This window comes from Schistocerca serialis, chromosome 6 (genome assembly GCF_023864345.2).
Source record: "Schistocerca serialis cubense isolate TAMUIC-IGC-003099 chromosome 6, iqSchSeri2.2, whole genome shotgun sequence".
NCBI lineage: Eukaryota > Metazoa > Arthropoda > Insecta > Orthoptera > Acrididae > Schistocerca > Schistocerca serialis.
Window position 1 is genome coordinate 747,777,336 of NC_064643.1, and position 17,086 is coordinate 747,794,421.

At 38.2% G+C, this 17,086-nt stretch overlaps 1 protein-coding gene across 2 annotated transcripts in view; it reads right to left on the reverse strand.

Moving 5' to 3' along the window:
* The window catches only part of LOC126485108 (optineurin), a 149,502-nt gene that overhangs the window by 45,630 nt on the left and 86,786 nt on the right, over positions 1 to 17,086 (reverse strand). For both annotated transcript variants that reach the window (XM_050108737.1, XM_050108736.1), the window contains exons 7-10: positions 16,094 to 16,224; positions 6,128 to 6,289; positions 5,587 to 5,878; positions 2,230 to 2,378 (exon numbers count right to left, since the gene is read on the reverse strand). In XM_050108737.1, coding sequence (XP_049964694.1) covers positions 2,230 to 2,378; positions 5,587 to 5,878; positions 6,128 to 6,289; positions 16,094 to 16,224 — 734 coding nt within the window. The remainder of the gene's footprint in view (positions 1 to 2,229; positions 2,379 to 5,586; positions 5,879 to 6,127; positions 6,290 to 16,093; positions 16,225 to 17,086) is intronic.

The following is a 17,086-nucleotide window of genomic DNA, read 5'->3' on the forward strand; positions in this document are numbered from 1 at the left end:
ATGTATCACCAAAGGGTCTTGTCTGTTGTGGACAAGAATACTGACACTGGACTCACCAACAACTGGTTTTCTTACTCAATCATCAGATGAAGCTGTTTTCTTGGTTGAATTTCTTCTCTATCTGGACTTTTCCATTTTCCCTCGGACAAAGACTATTTCAACTGTACTGGTCCTCGGACACCTCGACCACTATGTAGCCAGGCATAATAATGATCATGACCCACACATTCTTCGCCAATTTACAGTGAATGCGCACTGGAAATGGCAGAAGCTTCCACTTTATCATGCTTTATTTGAGAATGTGTTGCGCCTTGTCTTTAACTGTTATGGTATTGGATAGTTTTTACCATCATCATGGCCAGATCTCAGGATTTGACCACTGCCCATCTCATTACCACGCAAAGAAACTAGAAGCAAGAAACAAGAGATAGCGGTCGAGGCATTACATTAATAGAGTGAATGCTATCAAAATTCACGTGTTGGTACGTAACTAGTTGCCCATGCCTGTCTTGACATCTGATAAATCTGCTTTTAGCAATGTGAACCACTGTTTTCTACCAACAATGTACCAGGAAACATGTCAATGCAGCAAGATTTCATTCCTGCATTGCATACTGTGTAAGAAATACTTATGTTTTGCTATTTCTATGATGGGTTTCACCCCACTGATTGTGACAATTAGCATGAATAGACAATCAGTTAGGATTTCGCAATAATATACTTAAGGTATTTTTTGTGCAACGTATCAAAATGAAAATAATTGTCAATACATTACAATATATACTTATTTGATTATTAATCACACCTGCCGATGTTTTACTTAAAGAAAAGTGTTCCGATTATCATGATATTATCAGAAACACCGAAAAAAAATGCCACGACCAAGAATCAAAATTGGCTCAGCAGTTTAGTAGTCTAAAGCACCGAGCACATGGCCGGTGACCTTCCTCTGCTGGACAACACAAAAATGCTAGTAACTTGAACATTATTAACTGTGGACCCCATATTACATTAATAAAAAATGCTTGTTTTTAGATGATCTTTCAATGAAAATATAATTTTCTATGAGCGACTTTGACCTTGATAGTTTCAAAAACTAGAGGATATCTATCAAAAAACCAAAACATGTTCTCTTCAGAGAATGAAATTTTCACTTTGCAGTGCAGCGTGCACTAATATGTAACTTCCTGGAAGATTAAAACTGTGGGCCGGACAGAGACTCGAACTCAGGTCTCAAGTTCGAGCCTCGGTCCAGCAGACAGTTTTAGTCTGCCAGGAAGTTTCATGTGTCTCTTTATTTTCAACAGACAATGTTCTTGCAAAACTTGATCAAAATGGTTGACCCACATATCAGACCCTTCCCATGTAAGTAGACGTTGGGATGTCCCGACTTTAAAAAAAAATTAATAAAGAAGAAGAAGAATGGAAAATCATTTAACTTGCTTGGTACATAAGGTGAACAATACAGAGATTGCAAGGAAATCTGTCATAAAAGAAACATGGGACATTATGTGAACTGTGGTATGGAAAATGCAACCATAGGTTATGTGCGATAGAAAATGTGTAACACTGCTCCAATCTATCTCTGTATGCTACTATAAAATACTCAAAAAAGGAAAAAGATATATTCTAAGCTGCACATTGATTTACTCTAATAATCAGTAATGAAATTAGGCCACTTGAGGTGCAGGTATACCAATGAAAGGCTTTTCATGTTCTGAGCACTGCATTGAGAAAGACTTCATCCACTTTGGTGTCACTTTGGTCAAGATACATGGCTTGTAAAGAAAACTCATTTCAGAAAAATTGCTTCTCTGAAACAATTTGATGTCCCTTTCAGTAATGAAACTGTAATCAAATGCTGTTTCAGATATGTGTAGCATGTACATACTAGTGAATTCTGTTTTTAACACTATTTTATATGCATACTCTTCACTACTATTGCCATGGTCAGTATCTAACAATTTTTACTGACAATTCTTTCTCTAAGTCAATGTAATTAATTTGTGGACAGAAGAGGCATTAAGCATTGGGTAATGTATATACAAACTACACTGAATTTAATACTATATTTCCTTTCATAATTATAAACAAATCAATCAGTTTACTGTTGTTTACACAAATTAAATACCATTAACACTGACTCATTGATTTTTTTAAATGTTTAGGTTTTTAATTTCTTGAAATAAAGCACTAAAAAAATGTAAATTTAGTAACCTCTTAACTGACCTGTCAGGCCGACACTTCTCTAATTCTTCCCGAAGCTCCTTGTTCTGGCGGTGGAGTTTTCTTAGATCTTCAGCCAATTTTTCTTTCTCTCCTGCCAAATTAGCTCTTGCTTCTCTTTCAGCAATAAAATCTGACTGGTATACTTCCGCCTGACAAGCACAAAAATATTCAAATGTAAGTTTAATACTAGCTCCAAGTCCAAGATATCTATATCTTGATTTCCTAATAACTTCAAAATTTATTGTTAAACCCAAGGAACTCCAATAAAACAACACGCATGATCTACAGATTCAAATTAACTTTTGTCTGCTTATACATTACACAAAAAGAAACCTCATTACAGAAAGAACCCCAGTTATCAACATTTTCATCTAAAATGTAAATGACACAATTTTAGGTGCTCCCGGCCTACAATGATTCTGAACTCTACTGAAGTACTCAGCCAGGTGGTGTGTCCAGATGGTGAGATATGTCTGCAAGATAATCTGTTGCCATCCCAAATGGTCCTGATGACTGACTGTCTTCTGCAGGGTGGCCAGCATTGACTGGGTGCAGCTCTGCTTGGGAGGTGGCAGGAAGTGTGTAGTTGGGACATGAATGGCAGTCCTAAGTTACTACGTTATCACCACTGAGCCTCAGGGCAATTCAACTAATGACAAATCTCTCCAAGGATGACAGGAAAGGGCTTAAGATGATTCTGGGACAGCCATCATCCCAGCAACAAAGGAAATTCTACTGTCCTGTACCGCTTCACGTACACAAGCAGAAAATGTATGACCCACTACAGGATAACACCTACAGAAGTGAAGACAATCCACCCAACCCAGTGACATGGTACGTCACCAAACATCACCAAAATACTTTCCTAAAGAACATATTTAATGAGTCACTGCACCTCCTAGACTTTATGGACTACCAGAAGTCCAAAAAGAAAGGATTCCAGTCCATCCTATCCTAAGCAATACCAGTGTCCAATGTAGGGGCCAGCAGAACACCTGACAACACTCAACCCCTTCATTGGCAAATGCCTGCACCACATACAGAATTCTGAGCATTTTATCTAGCACCTTCAGAACTTCCAACCAGGGAAATAAGATCTTATGGTGACCTTTGACGTAATATCACTCTTTACAAAGGTACCTCCTAAGACACTTGCTAAAAATCATAGGAGAGAAGACTGGGCCATCTCTAATGATACTCCATGAATTAACAATCATGTCAACATGTTTCCCAAGTGAAGGAAATTATTATGAACAAACCGAAGGAGTAGTGATGGGTTTCCCTCTATCATCGGCAGTGGCCAACATATTTAAGGAGGCATCTGGCAAAAGAGTCCCAGTGCCAGTAGTCTGCGAACTCATGCCAGTAGTCTGCAAACTCTGCGAACTTAGATTTGTAAGAGATAATACCATCTATATGACTTTGGTAACACCTGAAACCACTGCACTGAACCAGCTTACATTTCTGCTTGTCAAGCTGGATGGCACATAAGTTACTGTGTTTATCAGACATCAATGCACACATATTTATACTTGGATGCCTCCAGCAGTCATGCCCCCTCACAAAGTGAAGGTGACCTCAGCACACTAATTAAAAGGACTCATGAAATCTCTCACCAAGACAGTTCAGTAGTGACGTCGCTGCAGCTGCACCCTGACACCTTGTTTTCCATAAAAAATGGTTACAGTATCCACCAGTTCCTGTACGCCATAAAGCTAAAGAAAGAAGCTTAGGCTACATCTTGCAGGGAAATAAAAGAAACATGTTGTGACAGAGTTTATCCCACAGTCAAGGGGGAAAAGAAACAATGAAAATTGGAAGAATACTCCAAAAAATAAAGTGCCAAGTGCATGTTTCGCCCACCAAAGGACAACAGTCTAGTTGCGGTCTGTCAAGGGCAACCCAGGACTCTGGAAACCCTGAGTCTATTGCATCCCAGGCCAGTGCAGGAAAATTTATGTACACCAAATTATCCACACAGCACAGGAAACATGCTAAGAGCAGAAGTGTTACACAGATAAGGGACAACCAATGAAGGGATTGGTTGCAGAGCACTGCATTTCTCAAGGACGTACCATGAATTGTGTCAGCACAAAATTGTTAGAGCAGGCGAAATAATTTTGTGATGACTCTTAAAAGACTCTGCATAGAGTCATAAATGAAGACAGTGGTTTTTAACCAAGGAGGCATGGGACCCAATCTTGAATGCTTTCAATGCAGAATGGCTGTCTGTGGGATTATCCACTCATTTGTTTCTGAAGAGCTAAGATCGCACCACGTAGACGAGTGTCTTCTGCATCAGCAGTGCCCAGAGCTGCTATGGCAACACAGAGCCTGAGGATCATAGTCCGTGTCCCAATAGTCTACACCCAAGCAAAGCTGACCAAGGTACTACAAGTCTGTTGCTAACCACAGGAGGGAGAGAATACAAAAACAGCACCCAGTAGGATACAGTTTGCCAAAATATTGCACCATCGGGATGATGACACTTGGCTGAATGACCAAGAGGAGACAAAACTAAGCATGTGCAAAGACCTAAAATGTCTGAAATGACATTCTTCTATTTCAATCTATGGGACTTACTGGTTACCTTGTATATTCTATGCATGCATGTTCCACTACAGATGTGCTGCCTTAATTTAAAGCCACCTTTTACTGATAGCTTCAGTTAAATCTTGTATGTTAGCAGCAGAATCCAGTTTCATTTACCAGTAAATCTTATTGTCTAACACTGTATTTGCTGAAGAGAAGAGGAGAACCACACAGTGTACTGGAACTGTGTACACTACTTTTAATACTGCAGCACAATTATTTCCTTGTGGAGCTCGCAAAATTATCCCTTTTTGAGGAATGTTACTTTTATTTTCTCCACTACGCAGAAGTTATCTGAATGTCTGTTGATGTTGGTTCTTTACCACAGACTATTTAACAGAATACATGGGATACTCTTTAAAATAACATCCACAGTTTCATTGTCCATGGCAGTATATGCAAGTACAATATCTATTTTCTAGTTTTTAAAAACACACAGTCACAAAAATAGTGTTTTGAAATATAACGACAAAATATTTCTTTGTAAATGAAACATAGATAAAACTGAAAAGAATGTCTACTAAAACAGTTTAATTTAAAAACTGTTAATGTCATGCTATGGTCCTTTGTAATCCTCTTGGTTTGAAAGCTTGTCACTAATTTCACTGATGTTTATGCAATGGAGTCATACTGCATTTCACAATATATAAATTATAAAATAAATGAATTAATGGATGAGATAAATCTCTTAGACCGCAAATACATAAATTATAAATTCCCACTAAAATAACTGTTTATCTTCCGGAAATTCTTATGTGCAAATACCTGAGCTTTTAGTACAGGAATTTCTTCTTTTTCTTGCTCAAGCTTCTTTACTTCTTTAGTCAGTTCATCAATTCGTTGTTTCTGTTGTGTAAGAGCTTCTTCTTTTGACATCAGTTGTGCGGTAAGGTTGTCTATTTTTTCAACATACCCTCGAACTTGAAATTCATGGTATTCATTGTTTTGTTTTTCTTTTGTTTTCTGTTCCGCATGAAATTTTTCCCACTCTTCTAAAAGTTCTTGGTAGTCTGAGAATAATTTCTGAAACTGTGACTGAGCTTCAGCTAAGTTTATTCTGAAATGTAAAAGCCTTGTATGAAATCTCTCTCTTGCTCTTACACAAGATACTTTCTCACATTTGTAACAATGGAAAAACAGAAATAGCAAATTAAAAAAGAAAAAGAATCCCATAAACAAAATTTAGGTTGAAACCCTGAATAAAAAACTGCAATTCCTAAATTGTAGTTTCACCATTTTGTATCTTACATGCTATAACTAACACCACTATCGAGACTTCAGTAATGGCGTATGAGACTTCACGTACTTTTTATCATGTCCAAAGCTCTGTTCTTTTATTAATAATTGTCGTAAGTCATGGATTTCTTTCTTGAGATTTGCTATAATAGCAGAATCTGCACTTGGGATTCCATTCCACTGATTAACATTGTCAGCAGCTACCTGTAGCCAGCTGTCCAAAGTTGTGTACCTACAAAAGAAGGGCATATGAGAAGATATTTACCATGTACATCAAAACTAAAAAGTTTTAATGGCAAGTCTACTAGAACAATACTTTATCTAAGGAAATGAGAAAAAGATTGCGGGACTCAAGTACCTCCCAAGTAGTATCAATTTCTCAGTGATCTTACAATTAAATGTTTCCCTGGGACATTTAAGTCTCTTTATTATCTACAATAATGATCGAAGCAGAAGAAATGAATTACAATTTGTACTGCAGCCGGGACTCGAACCTGGGTCTTCTTGCTTGCTATGCAGAAATGCTAACCATTACATCACCACAGCATGATGGTCAACATTGCTGCACGAACTACCTAAGTTGAGTGCCCTCCCCAACACACACTTCAATTCATATCTTCTGCTTATTTTCCCTTACATTGTCACTACTGCCAGTGCTCTCCAGCACTGGAATAGCACCCAAGCATTGAACGTAATGGGAAAGTCCTGTACCATAGGTGATCTTATAGATCTTATAATTAATGTTTGCCTGAGAAATTTAATTATAAGATCTATAAGATCACCTATGGTACAGGACTTTCCCATTAAGTCCAACACTGGGGTGCTATTCCAGTGCTGGAGAGCGCTGGCAGTAGTGACAATGTAAAGGGAAATAAGCAGAAGTTATGAATTGAAGTTTGTGTCAGGAAGGGCACTCAACTTAGGTAGTTCGTGCAACAATGTTGACCATCGTGCCGTGGTCCTGTAATGGTTAGCATTTCTGCCTAGCAAGCAAGAAGACCCAAGTTCTAGTCCTGGCCGCGGCACAAATTTTAATTCATTTCTTCTGCTTCGATCATCATCGATCAATTTCTCAATGGTTAGTCTTAAAATTATTTCAATATTGTTTAAGACAAATCAGTATGGATCTCATTCAGAATCTTTCATGAAGGAAAAATTATTGGAAGAGAGAACAGCTGATGACCCCTAAGTGGTCTCATGTTGCCCCAATGACATCGTCGATGACTACCACAGTGGCATATGATCTCTGAGATTAGACAGGGGATCAACTGCAAAGCGTCATCTTGTCAGATGATACCAAGTTTCTTTTTACATTACATTGATGGTTGTGTTCCGACACACCACTGTCCATGTGAATAGCAGCTTGAAACATGAATCACACCTTCGACGCAGGTCGATGTGAGGGCAGTGATCTACTATGAGGGATATTCTCCTCTGCATCGATGGGATCTGTGGTAGTTACTTAAAGCACAATGACAGCTGTGGACTACAAACACATTGTTGTCAATCTTCGGTAACTGTTCATGCTTGACGTCTTCTCCAATGGCGATGGCATCTTCTAGAAGGGTAACTGTATGCGTGATAAGGTGACAAGACTATAATCATACTGCAGTGGTTTGAGAAATGTGACAGTGAAATCTTGTTGATGTTTTGGCCACCAAATTCATCTGATCTTAACCTGATGGGACAACACACACACACACACACACACACACACACACACACACACACACACACACACACAAAATAAATCAGTCTGCATTAATGGGATAATGATGTGGAAGGTGTGTGTGTGTGTGTGTGTGTGTGTGTGTGTGTGCGTGTGAGAGAGAGAGAGAGAGAGAGAGAGAGAGAGAGAGAGAGAGAGATTGATTTCTGGACCGATAGTCTGTAGTGCAGCTGTTGTTCACAGGCACTGCAGAATGTCTACTACATCTTTTTCCTTAGATATCAATATAATGGAAGGATATATAGATATATAGATATCCCCCATGAACCATGGACCTTGCCGTTGGTGGGGAGGCTTGCGTGCCTCAGCGATACAGATAGCCGTACCGTAGGTGCAACCACAACGGAGGGGTATCTGTTGAGAGGCCAGACAAACGTGTGGTTCCTGAAGAGGGGCAGCAGCCTTTTCAGTAGTTGCAAGGGCAACAGTCTGGATGATTGACTGATCTGGCCTTGTAACAATAACCAAAACGGCCTTGCTGTGCTGGTACTGCGAACGGCTGAAAGCAAGGGGAAACTACAGCCGTAATTTTTCCCGAGGGCATGCAGCTTTACTGTATGATTACATGATGATGGCATCCTCTTGGGTAAAATATTCCGGAGGTAAAATAGTCCCCCATTCGGATCTCCGGGCGGGGACTACTCAAGAGGATGTCATTATCAGGAGAAAGAAAACTGGCGTTCTACGGATCGGAGCGTGGAATGTCAGATCCCTTAATCGGGCAGGTAGGTTAGAAAATTTAAAAAGGGAAATGGATAGGTTGAAGTTAGATATAGTGGGAATTAGTGAAGTTCGGTGGCAGGAGGAACAAGACTTCTGGTCAGGTGACTACAGGGTTATAAACACAAAATCAAATAGGGGTAATGCAGGAGTAGGTTTAATAATGAATAGGAAAATAGGAATGCGGGTAAGCTACTACAAACAGCATAGTGAACGCATTATTGTGGCCAAGATAGATACGAAGCCCACACCTACTACAGTAGTACAAGTTTATATGCCAACTAGCTCTGCAGATGATGAAGAAATTGAAGAAATGTATGATGAAATAAAAGAAATTATTCAGATTGTGAAGGGAGACGAAAATTTAATAGTCATGGGTGACTGGAATTCGTCAGTAGGAAAAGGGAGAGAAGGAAACATAGTAGGTGAATATGGATTGGGGGACAGAAATGAAAGAGGAAGCCGCCTGGTAGAATTTTGCACAGAGCACAACATAATCATAGCTAACACTTGGTTTAAGAATCATGAAAGAAGGTTGTATACATGGAAGAACCCTGGAGATACTAAAAGGTATCAGATAGATTATATAATGGTAAGACAGAGATTTAGGAACCAGGTTTTAAATTGTAAGACATTTCCAGGGGCAGATGTGGACTCTGACCACAATCTATTGGTTATGACCTGTAGATTAAAACTGAAGAAACTGCAAAAAGGTGGGAATTTAAGGAGATGGGACCTGGATAAACTGAAAGAACCAGAGGTTGTACAGAGATTCAGGGAGAGCATAAGGGAGCAATTGACAGGAATGGGGGAATTAAATACAGTAGAAGAAGAATGGGTAGCTTTGAGGGATGAAGTAGTGAAGGCAGCAGAGGATCAAGTAGGTAAAAAGACGAGGGCTAGTAGAAATCCTTGGGTAACAGAAGAAATATTGAATTTAATTGATGAAAGGAGAAAATATAAAAATGCAGTAAGTGAAACAGGCAAAAAGGAATACAAACGTCTCAAAAATGAGATCGACAGGAAGTGCAAAATGGCTAAGCAGGGATGGCTAGAGGACAAATGTAAGGATGTAGAGGCCTATCTCACTAGGGGTAAGATAGATACCGCCTACAGGAAAATTAAAGAGACCTTTGGAGATAAGAGAACGACTTGTATGAATATCAAGAGCTCAGATGGAAACCCAGTTCTAAGCAAAGAAGGGAAAGCAGAAAGGTGGAAGGAGTATATAGAGGGTCTATACAAGGGCGATGTACTTGAGGACAATATTATGGAAATGGAAGAGGATGTAGATGAAATGGGAGATATGATACTGCGTGAAGAGTTTGACAGAGCACTGAAAGACCTGAGTCGAAACAAGGCCCCCGGAGTAGACAATATTCCATTGGAACTACTGACGGCCGTGGGAGAGCCAGTCCTGACAAAACTCTACCATCTGGTGAGCAAGCTGTATGAAACAGGCGAAATACCCTCAGACTTCAAGAAGAATATAATAATTCCAATCCCAAAGAAAGCAGGTGTTCACAGATGTGAAAATTACCGAACTATCAGCTTAATAAGTCACAGCTGCAAAATACTAACACGAATTCTTTACAGACGAATGGAAAAACTAGTAGAAGCCAACCTCGGGGAAGATCAGTTTGGATTCCGTAGAAACACTGGAACACGTGAGGCAATACTGACCTTACGACTTATCTTAGAAGAAAGATTAAGGAAAGGCAAACCTACGTTTCTAGCATTTGTAGACTTAGAGAAAGCTTTTGACAATGTTGACTGGAATACTCTCTTTCAAATTCTGAAGGTGGCAGGGGTAAAATACAGGGAGCGAAAGGCTATTTACAATTTTTACAGAAACCAGATGGCAGTTATAAGAGTCTAGGGGCATGAAAGGGAAGCAGTAGTTGGGAAGGGAGTAAGACAGGGTTGTAGCCTCTCCCCGATGTTGTTCAATCTGTATATTGAGCAAGCAGTAAAGGAAACAAAAGAAAAATTCGGAGTAGGTATTAAAATTCATGGAGAAGAAATAAAAACTTTGAGGTTCGCTGATGACATTGTAATTCTGTCAGAGACAGCAAAGGACTTGGAAGAGCAGTTGAATGGAATGGACAGTGTCTTGAAAGGAGGATATAAGATGAACATCAACAAAAGCAAAACAAGGATAATGGAATGTAGTCTAATTAAGTCGGGTGATGCTGAGGGAATTAGATTAGGAAATGAGGCACTTAAAGTAGTAAAGGAGTTTTGCTATTTGGGGAGCAAAATAACTGATGATGGTCGAAGTAGAGAGGATATAAAATGTAGGCTGGCAATGGCAAGGAAAGCGTTTCTGAAGAAGAGAAATTTGTTAACATCCAGTATTGATTTAAGTGTCAGGAAGTCATTTCTGAAAGTATTCGTATGGAGTGTAGCCATGTATGGAAGTGAAACATGGACGATAAATAGTTTGGACAAGAAGAGAATAGAAGCTTTCGAAATGTGGTGCTACAGAAGAATGCTAAAGATTAGATGGGTAGATCACATAACTAATGAGGAAGTATTGAATAGGATTGGGGAGAAGAGAAGTTTGTGGCACAACTTGACCAGAAGAAGGGATCGGTTGGTAGGACATGTTCTGAGGCATCAAGGGATCACCAATTTAGTATTGGAGGGCAGCGTGGAGGGTAAAAATTGTAGAGGGAGACCAAGAGATGAATACACTAAGCAGATTCAGAAGGATGTAGGTTGCAGTAGGTACTGGGAGATGAAAAAGCTTGCACAGGATAGAGTAGCATGGAGAGCTGCATCAAACCAGTCTCAGGACTGAAGACCACAACAACAACAACATATAGATATATAGATATATAGAAATGAAACACTGGCAAAGAAATCATTCCTAGTATCATGATATTAAAAAAGAAAATATTTATACATAATAGAAACAGATACATCTCACTATTCCTTTACTAAAATCTGATTAGATTTACAGTACAAATTCTGTTTTATGGTTCCAAAACCAATACATCTCAAATCTCCCAAGCAGATACATTGTTGTACTTGACAATGCGTCGTATCATATAGTTCAATTAAATTAAGTTCTCAATCTTATTTCCCAAAACCAAATGAAAAAACGGTACATTTTTTTTAATGAAAAATGAACCTAAGCTTGTATAGATTGTGGCCTTTTCGCCTTGTAGCTTCTCTGTGTGCTATAAATAGAGGTTAAATATGTTACGTTAATGTGAAATCAGGCTCTTCTGTGTTAAAGCAAAATGGTAACACAATCTCGCACGACATTCTTGGGTGTGTTTTGACAGAAGCACAAATAACAGTGACGAATGAATCAACAATATATTTTGCACACCATGGAAAGTGCATATTTTTTTGAAACAACTAGAATATTTCTACTGGTGTCATGGTACTGTAAGCACTCAACAATTGATTAACAGCTTGTCATAAGGTGCGCTGCTGTCATTGGAAGATGAACAAAATGTTGTAAATCAGAAATGGGAAGGAACAATACAATGTTTTAAATATTTATTTTGTGGTTTGTGGCTGCTACAGAATGTATTTTATTAAGCTATGTCTGTTTTGGTGAACTACCAATGGATCTTTGGAGTTTCATCTAGGGTTGTGCCACTTTATCACACAGTACAGGTTTTATGTTTTGTGTTTGAGTAGGTTTTGTTACATGTAGAAAAGATGACTGGCAGTTTAAGACTTTTCTTTCTTTCAAGAGAAGATGATTATCTGTGAAACATGCATAGTTCTGTTTAAATTGGTTACAGAACCTTGTAAAACCTGCTACAAGACATGCTGCTACCATTTACTGTGTCGGTTATATGATTAGTAACACAAAAAGTTAACAACTTCACCTGCCAAGGATTGCTAAAAAATTTCATTTGACCTCTACCTTTTCACTATTTTTTAGAATGAACGACATCAATGGATCGTTCTTTTAATTAACGTCACAGTCAGAAGTAACAATATGAAAAAAATATTTCTTGGTGTTTCGTTTCCTGATGTGGGAGGGGTTGGATGTACGGAGTTATTCTTAAGTACTTCTCAGGTTTCAGAAATTGACTGCACAAAAACTACCAGACATACAGAATGCACATACACACACCAGTGGATAGAACATCTCTCTAAGTTTTTAATTCACTTCACAGGTACACAATATGGGCACCATTTGTGATGTGACAAATGCCACTGCATGCACACAATTCACCGATACGAACTGTATGGGAAAACATGACAGAAGCTCACTTTGAAAATCCATCCATTGTGTTGCCTATGCAACTAATTTGATGTGACAATATGGAGCTGAGCAGAGGAATAACAATAAAACTTGAAGAAAGCACAAGTTGTAATTATAAGAATTCTGCAAATCATTAGCAGGTTTCCCTTGACACATACATTGCAGAGGTAGTGGAAGGGTTACAGTGAAGCAGTAAAGATACTCCCTAATTCATTTCCTTGGGGAAAACCTGGGAATTTTTCAGAATTCTGGAAATTTTTCTTTGTTTTTGTTTCAGTTTTCAGTACAGTTTTTGTTATTTTGACTGGTAATAACAGATACTCTAACAAAGAATTTTACTTCAGTCCACTACTGCGGAATAATACTGCAGCGACAACATATAAATGAGGGAATAACACCAAAACGAAACTTAAGTTGCAAATAAAATGCACCATTTTCAATAACAAAACACAGTGCACACACAAGTGTCTGCTAACAGCAAAATGTAAAGCTTTAGGACGAAGACTACGCAATAATTTGTAACAACAACAAATTCCCACATTTTTCCTGGTTTTCCTGCGGTGTGTGCACCTACAGTAAGTGAAGCTGCATGCGAGATTGTTTGAGTAACACTCAGTATCAGAGTTCAGAGACAGATTAATGTGAAAATTATTCCAAAGAATTGCAGTTTGATTGATTTTTTAGGAAAACAACGTGAAATTTGTTTTACTGTAAAATTAGCATCTACATCTACATACATACTCTGCAAGCCACCATGCAGTGTGTGGCGGAGGGTGTATTGTACCACTACTAGTAATTTCCCTTCTTTTGCCATTTGCAAATAGAGTGAGGGAAAAACAACTGTCCATACATCCCCATAAGAGACCTAATTTCTCTTATCTTATGTTTATGGTCCTTATGTGAAATGTACCTCGGCGGCAGTAGGATCGTTCTGCAGTCAGCTTCAAATACTGGTTCTCTCAAGTTTCTCAATAGTTTTCCTCAATAAGATCACCATCTTCCCTTCAGGGATTCTCGTTTGAATTCCCAAAGCATCTTTGTAATACTTATGTGTTGATTAGAACTACCGGTACTAAATCTATCAACATACCTCTGAATTGCTTCAAAGTTTTTCTTTAATCTAAACTGGAGATCCCAAACACTCCAGCAGTATTCAAGAATTGGTTACAGATGAACACTTTCCTAAAACTCTCCCAAAGAACTGAAGTGGACAATTTTAGCTTCCCGACTACAATCTTTAAACACCCGTTCCATTTCATATCGCTCTACAGCATTACACCTAGATATTCAATAGAACTGATTGTGTCATGTAGCTCCCTACAAATGCTGTATTCGAACATTATGGGTTGTTTTTCCTACTCATCTGCATTAACTATTTTTTTCATTTAGAGCTATATATCATTCATCACAGGATCTTGTATCCTTCCACTGTCACACAAAGATGACACTTTCCCGTAGAATAAAGCATCAGCAGCAAATAGTCGCAGACTGCCGCTCACCCTGTCCATCAGATCAGTTACGTGTATAGAGAATAATAATAGTCCTACCGCATTTCCCTGAAGCACTCCTGATGACACCCTTGTCTCTGATGAACACTTGCTGCTGATGACAATATACTGGGTCCTATTACTGTAGAAGTCTTTGAGCCAATCAGATATCTGGGAACCTATTCTGTATACTCGCACCTTTACCAGTCTGCATTGGGGCATCGTATCAAATACTTTTCGGAAATCTAGGAATACAAAATCTGCCTGATGCCCTTCATCCATAGTTCATAGTTCATAGGATACCATGTGAAAAAAGGGCAAGCTGAGTTTTGCATGAGCAATCCTTTCTAAAACCCTGCTGTATGTGGACAGGTTTTCCATCTCAGGAACTTTATTTTATTCAAACTGAGAATTTGTTCAAGAATTCTGCAGCAAACCAATGTTTGTGCTAAATTATACACTCACAAAAGATGATGGGGCCAATGATGTAGAGTCCTCTTTGTAAAACAAAATTGGGCTTCCATCTGGTCCTGGTGACTTATTTGTTTTAGACTCTTTCAGCTGCTTCTCTATATCATGAACGTATCCATACTGTAGTCTGTGCAATGTTGTGTATCTGTACAATCCTCCAGCAGGAATGATTTCTTAATGGCTTAATTTAGAACTTCAGCTTTCCTTTTGCTATCTTCTATTGCCCCACAAGATTGGCAAATGAGTGATGGGATAAAAGGCATTGAAGCACTTAGCTATTTTACGCAGGACCAGCATTTTCTGAGGTTCTTGGCTAGATTCTTTGCTAAGATATGATGGTGGTAGTTCCTGTATACTTTGCACATGTATCTTTTTACAGAAAGACATATTTTGTTTTTGAACCAAGAATGAAACAGCCTTCGTGTTTCTGCTATGCTGTTATTTGCTGTCTTTAGTTTCACAACCTTACCAGCAGAGGAAAGCATACGGTACAGAAGATTTTCACACTGCTTTGATTAGAAAGCGTGCATCGTCACTTGCAAAATATACCAAAAGCGGCACCACCAAGTTGTTGTAAATGCTGCAAACAAATACACCAATGAATTTAACAGTTGCTTTAGTCCTCTAGCCATTTTAAACACAACCTCAAACGGCACCAGCACCTCTCAATTGTGAAGGCGAGAACTGTTCTTCAGTAACCCATTTGCAGTCTCCTGGGCCCATTCTCTTTCCAACCCCTTATCTTCTATCCCTTTCTTCCCATTATAATCTCTCTCTCATTTGCTCTCTCTGGCGTGTGTGTGTGTGTGTGTGTTTGTGTGTAGAATGAAATTTTGTACTAATATTAGAATAAAAAATGCTTATGTCCAAAAGGTAATGGGTTTTCTTATTTTGTTTTTAGAGGGGCTCTCTTTCAGCCGTCACTTGTCTGCATGTGAGTGGTTGCTGCTCTTCATTTTTGTTTTCTTTTCTTTTTCTGTTATTACCATTCTCACATTTACATGGTAGTAGTATTATTGCACATCGCAGAAACAAGAACTTTAACATGTAATTAAAATGTGTGTCAGAGCGGCTATGAAACTTTAAGAAGAATCCGTCCATGGAAAGCCTATAATTTTCTAGATTTGTCTGTTTCTTTGTAAAATATTGAAATATTTTATTCCAGTTAACTAATTTCAACAGACAAAATTATTGTATTTGGATGTTTTGGAGATACTTGTGGCTTTTTTTAAAAAAAAACACTGGACAATACAATATGTTGTCACCACATCTGAACAATCGGTGACAGCAATTTTCTCGTCAAGAGTACGAGATAAAAGTGGATTCACCTTTGTTAAAAAGATACACATCTACACTGATTTGCAAATGTGAAGATAGTTCACTAATTTGAAATACCTTTCAGTCTTCTCGTCTAGGTTTGTATTGATTTGCTGTAGACGTCTCTCATAATTTTTCATGCTGGTAGCAAAATCAGTCTCTTCATTACTTTGCACATCCAACTGAGGAGAGGTAGAGCTCTCATCAAGCTGAAATCAGAAATAACTCAGATATAATTTGGACATACATAATGGCGAAACTATGATTGGCAAACAACTAAAGAATAAAATTTACTATCATTTGAACAACTCAATTAAAGATCAAGAATTTACTGTCTCCAATTTGCTGCAGTCTTCATCTTTCCACCCATGTTTCTCGCTCTGTTGCACCTAGAAAATCACTGATTATTAGAGACAACGACTCTTGTTATTGCTTCTGCTCAGGGGCTGGAATGGCATTTCAAAAAACATTATACGAGTAAGTGACAATGAATAAGATAAACTAACTCAGATGTTCAGAAGGTCAACCGAAAATTTTGTTTATATAATTCTGTAGCTCAATGCAACACTCAACACAGTTACAATTGTAAAAAAAGGATGACGTATTTCTCAAATAATGCAAAAATTGATTTCTTTGTAAAGAGAAACGGTAGGGGAATATTTTGTACAGATATAAAGCCCCAACAAAATGCACAACTGATTATCTTTGTGCACAACTGATTATCTTTGTAAAGTGCAATGTTAGAAATGTGAGAAAGGGCAAATAATTACTGCTGTATGTTGTGCTTCTATTTTCAATACATACTAATAATGATTGGTGGATTTTCTTCTATTATCCGGTCACAATCAAAATATCATGTACTTCCAATTATTTGTGTATGTGATTCATTTTGATATTATACTCATCCTGTAGGTATGTGGCATTCAAAAAATTAAATTTTTACAGTAAATTGTTTCTTACTCAAGGTTGGGTGCATTATGACCATACAAAATCAACAATTACTTATTTTCCTTTTGGCCAAGTATTTCTCCAAGTACCCTTTTAGATCGGTATTTCTCTAAGTACATGTAC